This window comes from Arachis ipaensis, chromosome B5 (genome assembly GCF_059453495.1).
Source record: "Arachis ipaensis isolate K30076 ecotype BB chromosome B5, ASM5945349v1, whole genome shotgun sequence".
Lineage (NCBI taxonomy): Eukaryota > Viridiplantae > Streptophyta > Magnoliopsida > Fabales > Fabaceae > Arachis > Arachis ipaensis.
Genome location: NC_142440.1, coordinates 15,673,000 through 15,681,934, shown reverse-complemented (window position 1 = coordinate 15,681,934; position 8,935 = coordinate 15,673,000). Strand labels below are relative to the sequence as shown.

The 8,935-nt window shown below is 41.0% G+C and overlaps 1 protein-coding gene and 1 non-coding gene across 2 annotated transcripts; one reads left to right on the top strand and one right to left on the bottom strand.

Moving 5' to 3' along the window:
- The first annotated feature begins 885 nt into the window (after window positions 1–885).
- LOC148563454 (small nucleolar RNA R71) lies at window positions 886–989 on the top strand. Its single transcript, XR_015884727.1, has one exon. It is a non-coding gene; the product is annotated as a small nucleolar RNA R71 (small nucleolar RNA).
- Window positions 990–4,449: 3,460 nt separating this feature from the next.
- LOC148563453 (uncharacterized) lies at window positions 4,450–6,674 on the bottom strand. The gene is made up of 2 exons (XM_088486815.1): window positions 6,225–6,674; window positions 4,450–4,578 (listed from the first exon to the last, which is right to left on the bottom strand). The coding sequence occupies exons 1-2, from the start codon at window positions 6,672–6,674 to the stop codon at window positions 4,450–4,452; spliced, it is 579 nt and encodes a 192-aa protein (XP_088342941.1).
- Between the last annotated feature and the right edge of the window lie 2,261 nt (window positions 6,675–8,935).

The following is an 8,935-nucleotide window of genomic DNA, read 5'->3' as shown; positions in this document are numbered from 1 at the left end:
AGAAGAAATTCTATTGGAGCTTGGTTAGTGGAAGTAGGTAATGAATCTATCTGGGCGGCAAGAGCTTGTAAAGTAGCATTCAGACCATTTAGAGTAGAGTTCAGTGTAGTCTGCATGTCTTGTTGTCCTTGTGCAAGAGAACGAAGTATCTCGTCATTTGATGAGGAAGTAGGGTAAGTGATCTGTGGGACTTGTTGTTGGTTATCCTGGGGTCCTTGTGACTGTCTTAGGTGAGGAGCTCTGTAAGGTTGGTTCTGATTCTGCTGTCTATTGTTGTTATTCCATCTCTGGTTTCTATTGTTATCTTTGCCTCCTCTGTTATAGTTGTCCCTCCAGCCATGGTTGGAATTATCTCTCCAACTTTGGTTGGAGTTGTCTTGCCATCCTTGGTTATAGTTTCCACCTTGGTTGTAGTTACCGCCTTGTTGATTGTATCCTTGATTCGGGCAGTCATAGAAGTTATGAGTAGCTACCACAGTGTTGTCTTCTTGTTGGATCTGCGGGCATTCATCAGTATAATGACTATAATCAGCACATATTTCGCATACTCTTTGTGGGACTAGCTGTTGGCTTTGTTATGGTGGGGAAGGCTGAGCTTATTGTTGTTGGTTTAACTGCATTTGCTTTAGTAAGTTGGTCATTTCACATATACTCTGTGTAAGAGCAGAAGTTTCATTACTAGAGGAAACCTCTGCAACAGCTTTTAAGTGGCGGCTCCGGTGCCTGTGATTCCTGGTGGACTCATCTAAATCGCTGATTAGTTGCCATGCTTCATCTGCGGTCTTGTACTTCTTCAGAGAAATATTACTAGCACCATCTAATGTAGTTTTATCCTGAGGCTTCGTGCCTTGAGTGAAGTAGTTGATTAACACTATCCTGTCAATCATGTGATGGGGGCATGTGTCCAGAAGGTTCTTAAAACGCTCCCAATACTCATAAAGAGTTTCTGATTCTCCTTGAACAATGCAGGAGATCTCTTTCCTCAATCTGTCTGTAACTTCAGCTGGAAAGTATTTTTCCAAAAATTCTCTCCTGAGCATATCTCAGTTGGTAACAGTCGCTTCAGGTTGGGAGTAGTACCACTCCCTCGCCTTTCCCTCAAGAGAAAATGGGAAGACGGTTAACAGAATAGAAAATTCATTCGCACCATAACGCCTAACAGTAGAACAGGCTGTCTGAAAATCCCTTAGGTGCTTGATAGGCTCCTGAGCAGGTAAGCCATGAAACTTGGGCATCAAGTTGATTAATGCAGTCTTCAGCTCAAAATCTGCAGCCAGAGTTGGATGATGCACTTGATACGGCTGCAGTGTAAAATATGGGGCTCCAGCTTCCTGGAGAGTAATCCTCCTAGGTGCTGCCATGTTATCTACACGTGAATCAACTGAATCAGTAGTAAATGAGCTTGTTTCGCTCTCAGATGGCAGTTCAGATTCGCCCTCAGATGAGACTGGTGAATCGATAACAATCACTTTACCACCCTCTGAGGCTAACCTGCGTCGAGCTCGCCTAATACGTGAAATAGTTCTTTCAATTTCAGGATCAAATGCAGCTAAGCTCGAATTAGACAGTGAACGCGTCATTCAATGAAAGAAACATATAGCTCATGGTAATAAAATAAAAATAAAATATGCAATTAAAATTAAAATATGTACACTAATTAATAATTTAGCACACAATTGCAACTCCCTGGCAACGGTGCCAAAAACTAACGAGGGACAGAAGTTAGACTAATTAAGAGATTATAATATAATAGAACAGCGTTGCGAGTATAGCTCTTAACCAGCAAAAATCCGCCTCATCAATTTAGAAAGGTTGTCACAAAAAGTTTAGAATAAAAATACTAGGAGTATGAGTCCTAGGTCGTCTCCCAACGAGTTGCTAGAAAGGGTGCTAATTTATTAATCAAGAGTTTCCAAGAGAGTTTGAGAGTTGAATAATGAGCAATTAAGTAATTGTAAATTAAAGCAATAAAAAACTAAGAATGATTATTAATATTCTAGATAAAAAGCCTTGACTGGGGGAATGATTAATCGGAAGTTCTATCCTTGTTGGGATCTCTTAAGTGTAGTATCAAACAGGTTGTTGTTTTCACCTAGTTAACCCTTACTAAATAAAGGAAAGTCAAGTGATTGAGCTAACTCTTATTCGCAAATCCTAGTCCTCTCCCTTGGAAAGGTCTAGCGTTAGTAAATACAGAACTAGCCAACAACTTCCAATTTAACCATCACTTAAGCCTTCCAACTCAAGTGTCTCCTTTTAATCAACCCCCATGTCAAGTAGGAAAGCTACTCTATTGACATGAATATAATGCTTGTAGAAATATAAAAAGAAGACATGATAAATTGAATAAAATAAAGCTTTAAAAATTAATTAAAGATAAAAGTAATCCTTTTCACTAACAATCCATGAAAATAATCCAACTACCACTTTAAACAAGAATTAAGAATATGGAATAAATAAAAGAGTAAGTAAGGATACAAACTAGAATATTATCTTTGATGGAGGTAATGACTCTTCAGTATCCAAAAGCAAAAGCAATAAACTAGGAATGTAAAGAGAAACTAGAGGAAGAGTAATTCTCTCTCTAGATTCAGATCTAAAAACCTAAAAACTATCCTAATGAGAATATGTGAACGTGTCTCTGTGTGTGTTGAGTCTCTGCTTGTTTCCTGGCTTTATTCTGTGTTTCTGGACCAAAAACTGGGTCAAAACGCGGCCCGAAATCTCCCCCAGCATTTTCTGTTAATTTTGCAGATCGCGCAGGTCACGTGTACGCGTCAGTCACGCGTGCGCGTCATTTGGCATTTTTTTCCTTGTCACGCGTACGCTTCTTCCACACGTGCGCGTCTTTTGTGCAGACTCCAATCCATGCGTACATGTCAGGCACGCGCACGCGTCGCTGCAATTTCCTCATTTCCGCGTGCTCGCGTGAGCCATGCGCACGCGTCGGTGTTCGCTGGTCATCTCCTTTAGTTTCTTATTTTCCTTCCATTTTTGCAAGCTTCCTCTCCATTCTCTAAGCCATTCCTGCCCTATAAAGCCTGAAACACTTAACACACGGATCACGGCATCGAATGGTATAAAGGAGAATTAAAATATACTAATTAAAGATCTCTAGGAAGAAAGTTTTCAATCATAAAATAATACTAGGAAGGGATTATAAAATCACGCAAATCATATGAATAAGTGGGTGAAGACTTGATAAAAACTACTCAATTAAACACAAGATAAACCATAAAATAGTGGTTTATCCCACCCCAGTAAGCTACACATGCTTTGAACCTACTGTTGATCACAATTGATTGGTATCAAACTCGATTTCTCAAAGTTGATGCTTAAGCCCGACATCAATTCGAAGCATCGTTGAAGCCTTTTATAATTCTTAACAGACTCCTCCTCTGGCAGACAGAACAAGACAATATCATCAGCGAACTGGAGATGTGACAATTCTATATTGTCTCTTCCCACGAACAGAGGGGATATCTGACCATTTTTTACTGCCTCCCTAATCATCCTATGTAGAACATCAACAACAAGTACAAACAGGAACGGAGAAAGAGGATCACCTTGTCTCAGACCTCTATCCATCTTGAACGGTTTAGTTGGCGAACCATTTACCAAGACTGACATAGTGGCTGTGCTGACACACTCCATAACCCACTCCCTCCACCTAAGGCCAAATCCCATCTTCTGCAGGACAATGTCCACAATTCTCCACCTGACCTTATCATATGCCCTTTGAAAATCCAGCTTGATTATAGCCGCTTCCTTCTTCCTTGATTTGAGCCAATGTACAGTTTCACATCCAATCAGAGCCCCATCATGTATTTTCCATCCCTTTACAAATGCACTCTGAGTCTCTCCAACCAGGCCTGGCATAACTGATCTCATTCTGCTAACCAATACCTTGGAAATCACCTTGTATACATAGCCAACCATGCTAATTGGACGAAGGTCCTTAATCTCCTTAGCACCAATAAACTTTGGCGCCAATGCCACCCATGTGAGGTTAGAGTCTTTCGGTAGCCTAGATGTCTGAAAGAATTCTAGCACAGTTACTGTGAACTCAGCCCCGATTTCATCCCAACACTTCTTAATGAAGTTCATGTTGTACTCATCACTTCCTGGTGCCCTAGATGATTCACAGTCCCACACGGCGTCTTTAATCTCCTCAAGCAATGGCAAAACCTCCAAAGCTGCAGCATCTTCTACATCTATCATATTCACTAGTCCATCTCTAAAAGCCACCATAGGAGCCTCCTCATGGTAATATAATTTCTTGTAGAACTCTCTGATAGCAATTTTTATTCTTGCTTGATTCCTGACTAGCCTTCCATTAATTACCAGCGCATCAATCCTGTTATTCCTCCTTCTAGTTGAAGCTACATTGTGAAAGTATCTGGCATTTTTGTCCATGTCCTTTGTGAGGCAGGATCGCAATATCTGTTTTCAGTGTAGTTCCTTCCTTACATACCACTTCTTACAGCACGTCACCAACGCCTTTCTTCTTGCCTCCACTGTTCCATTATATACATCATTGCTTACCATGTCATCTATCTTCTTTATCTCTTCCTCAAACTGCATATTTTTCTTATCCATGTCGCCAAAATTATCTCTGTGCCACTAATAGATGAGGATTGTTGTCGATCTAGATTTTCTTCCTAAAGAAAGGAATTATTTCGCTGTAAGCATAGCTCCAAACCAACAAACAACTCTCACATCAAATTAAAATATGGTTTTGTCACAAGTACAAACTCCAATAAAAATTAACCGTAGTATTTAGACTCCGGGTCATTTCACAAAGAATTGCAATGAAATGCTCAATTGTTGACTATGAAGAACAAAAGGGTTTAGTTGATAAAAGGGGCAATAAAATAAATGACAAGAAAAGTAAATAGAGCAATTAAAGAAAGCAATTAATAAAGAGAGACATTCATGGCAAGGAATTGAGAATATAGGCTTTCTATCCTAGTCATTAATCATAACGATAATTAACAAGAATTTATCTTATTTCGTCATTTCCAACATTGGAAGAAGGTATAAGTTATCTTCCATGAGAGAAAGTCAAACAAGACTAGTTAATCTCAAATAAAAAATCCTAATCAACTCACTAATTGAATTAGCAAAAGATTAGCGTCATTGAAAATGATATTAACTAACAACTCTAGATCACCAATGTAAATTGGGTATTAATGACTCAAGATTGCCCAATTACTCTTCCCAAGCCAAGAATGCTCAAAAGCTACTCTAAAGCCCAACCAAGTATTTTGTCAAATACTTGGTGGGTACAAATGGAAAACATGGTAAAAGTGCAAGAATAATAAATCTACCAACTACCAATTGCAAGAAAAGTAAATCAACAACTCAAATCATCAACAAAAGAAACATCAATATTAAATTTCATCAAATGTAAACAAGATCCAACATGAATATTCATAAACATAAAAGAGACATAAAAGTAAAATTGACAAGAGAACTAAGAAAAATAGAATAGTAGAATAAGAAATTGTAAAAGAAACAAGATGAGAACAATAATCAAAACCTAGATCTAAGATGGATTAACCTAACCTAATTCTAGAGAGAAGAGGGAGCTTCTCTCTCTAGAAACTAACCTACATGACGCTACACTACCAAACAATTGCTCTTTCCTTGCCCAAGCTTGAATTCTGCATGAAATAGCATCAGAAATAAATTGGGTTGGGCCCAAAGTGCTTCAGAAATCGCTGGGGGCGATTTCACTTTAGTGGGCCACCAGCAGCATCGACGCGCACGCGTACATGGCGCGTGCGCACCCCTATACGCGAAGTAACATATGGAAACTTTTATATCATTTCGAAGCCCCCGATGTTAGCTTTCCAACGCAACTAGAACTGCCTCATTTGGACCTCTGTAGCTCAAGTTATGGTCGATTGAGTGCGAAGACGTCAGGCTTGACAGCTTTACGGTTCCTTCATTTCTGATTTTCTTCATGAGTTCTCCCCTTTTGCATGCTTTTATCCTCACTTATTCCATCCAATACTTGCCTTTTGAACCTGAAATCACTCAGCAAACATATCAAGGCATCGAATGGAATTAAAGTGAATTAAATTTAGCTATTTTAGGGCCTAAAAAGCATGTTTTCACATTTAAGCACAAATTAAGGGAGAATTACAAAACCATGCTATTTCATTGAATAAATGTGAGAAAAAGGTGATAAAATCCCCCAAATTAAGCACAAGATAAACCACAAAATCGGGATTTATCAGCCACCTTCCCAGCGGAGTTGTCAAGGCCTTCAATTTTTCTGTGAACTGTATATTCCCTAATCCCCTCCATTCCTCCTTGACCATTCTTAGGAAACCTTCATGTGTAAACCACGAGTCAAGACTCCAGAAAGGCCTAGGCCCATATCTCAAGCTAGTATCTTCTACTATCATAGGGCAGTGATCTGACAAGCCCCGTGGTCCTCCTCTCAAGCGAATCTCTAGGAACTCCTCCACCCATTCTAAACTAACCAGAACTCTATCAATCCGGCTACAGGAGCGTCCTCTGAACCAGGTAAACTTCCTGTCATTAAGCGGTAAGTCCACCAAATGCATATCTTGTATCCAGTTCTTAAACTCTTCAGCAGAAATCGATAAGTTGACATTGCCTTTCCTTTCTTCTACATGTACAATCTCGTTAAAGTCACCCATGAAGCAACAAGGTACCTGACATAATCCAGTCGTCTCAACTCTTCCTAAACAACAAGTTTTTCCTCTCTGGTATGGGCACCATAGATCAAGAAAAATGCACAATTGAAATTGTTCTTCAAAATTACCCCTTCTACGCATAGCCACCTCTCCCCTTTATAACAATTATTCATTTTAAAACACATTTCATCCCACATTAACAACAAACCTCCCTACGCACCATCAGACTCAACAAATTCCCACCCAACACTATCTTGTCCCCAGAACCTTGATACATTAAATCTAGTCACTGCAAGCTTTTTAGTTTCAACCAGACCTAGCATGTTTAGTTTATATTTTTTTTCTTCATATCCTTTATCATTCTCACTTTACCATCCCCCCTCAACCCCCTCACATTCCATGAACTAAAAATTATTTTAAAATATTGTTACACACCTTGTTTTTGTTCTTAGGCCTGTACTGTCTTGCTTTCGCCTTTTATTTTGCCAATCTTTTTTTCTGGGCATTTTTTTCATTTTGAGCTTGGAGGGCAGACATGATATCGTCTTCTTCGTTGTACAGCATTGCACCGGACTCCACAGCTACTTCCTACATCCTCCTGTTTTCCAGCATCTGCTCCTCCAGCGTTGAGCTCTGGTTGTCACCAATATCCTCATATTCATCTCTGTCTCCCTTCCTGTTAGTAATCCCAGCTCCATCCTCATTCGGCATCGACCCCCCCGGTCCTATCTTCGATCTATTACAGACATGTACAGCATCGTTAACCACAGCTATCTTATTTTCCAAGCTTGTGCCTTTAACTTCCGCAGCAGTTTTATTCTCCTCGTCTGAGCCGTTCTCCCCGTCGGTGTCCCCAAGGTTGCCATCGTCACTAGCATCCCCATTTCTGCCATTTATGCCCGCCACGCCCCCAACATCTCCTAGGCTAGCAATCGACGGAAGGCTTGAGATAACAGTCCTCTTCATCCCTCTAACCCTTCCATCCTCCAAGTCCTCCGGAGTCCCCATCAACTCCTCACACCCAAACGCCTCAGCGCAGTCGCCTCTGCTGTCGACGGTCGTCTCACCCTCAGCCCCGTCAACCGTCCCAATCGCACACCAGTCCTCCAGTCCCTGGCTCGCATGGGTTAATCATAAGTCTCCAGCTCGTCGTTTTCGTGGGACCAGGGGGGAAGCAGCGCCATGAGCTCCCTGGATCGCTCCTGTTGTTATTTCGCGAAGGAGAACAGCACTGCAAACCCATGGTGTGCTCCGTTTCCGTCGACCCACTTCCTCCTAACCCGGTCCAGCCCTGTTGGCAGCCTCTGCATTCGTTGTTGCTGCCCCCAATAGGAGTTTCGGCCCAGTAGCATTTCGTAGCCCAAACTGGTTAATATTATTATTGGGCCAGGAATCCTTTATGTTATTTTTTGTTAGTCTACCCCTTCTGGCTCCTCTTAGCAGCCCACAGTCCATAGCCTCCACCTCCCAAGAAACGGTTCTATCAGAATCCTCATTATTGCACAAATCAGCATCCCCCACCAAATCCGCATGCCCTTCAATTCCTTCAATGCTTGATTTCTACGTTATCTGATTGCGGTGATTGTCAATTAAATTCACATTGACCCACTCATTCAAAATACTTTCAGAAATTACCCTTCTACCCTCTACTTCGTCATCCTCTCGTGCCACTGCCATCAGCAGTTCTTCTCCCTGGTTAATGCATTTCGATCGATTTACCTACCCCACCGTCCTGCCAATCGCATCTGAGCCGTTACCTGAAGCATTTTCTCTTTGCATCTCACCGCTTGTGCTTTCATTAGAAATGTTATTCAACTTATAACTCGTTCTAAGCATCTCGTGTGCCACCTCCTTTACCATAACATCGAAACCGCTAATGCCAATTGTAATGTGTATCCACTCATTAATCACATTCATAATACATGTATCAATTTGTACTCGTCCCACACTGAAGTAATTGCAGGATTCTGTCTTCGTATCGCATCCAACCACTTCACCCCATTGACTCCCGATGGTTTTGAATGTTTCCGCAGACCAAGCATGCAGCGGCACTCCAAAACATTCTAGCCACACTCTTCTGGTTTCACTTCGCTCCGACTCCTCCCATCTCCATATGCTATTAAAACTGTCAGTAAGGCTTTGTAAGTTCCTAGTTCTCGTATATGGGTAACTTGGGGCAAATTTTTTGCAATCTGTTCTTTCAAGGATCTAAAATTAATAGCAATTGTTGTCCCTCCCACTAGGCTTCTCTGTAACCATTCCAT

Coding starts and splice junctions, on each gene's coding strand:
- LOC148563453 (XM_088486815.1), bottom strand. CDS start 6,674: ATGGGTGACTTTAACGAGATTGTACATGTAGAAGAAAGGAAAGGCAAT. Junction 4,579..6,224: donor TGATAAATCCCGATTTTGTG/GTTTATCTTGTG, acceptor AAAAATATGCAG/TTTGAGGAAGAGATAAAGAA.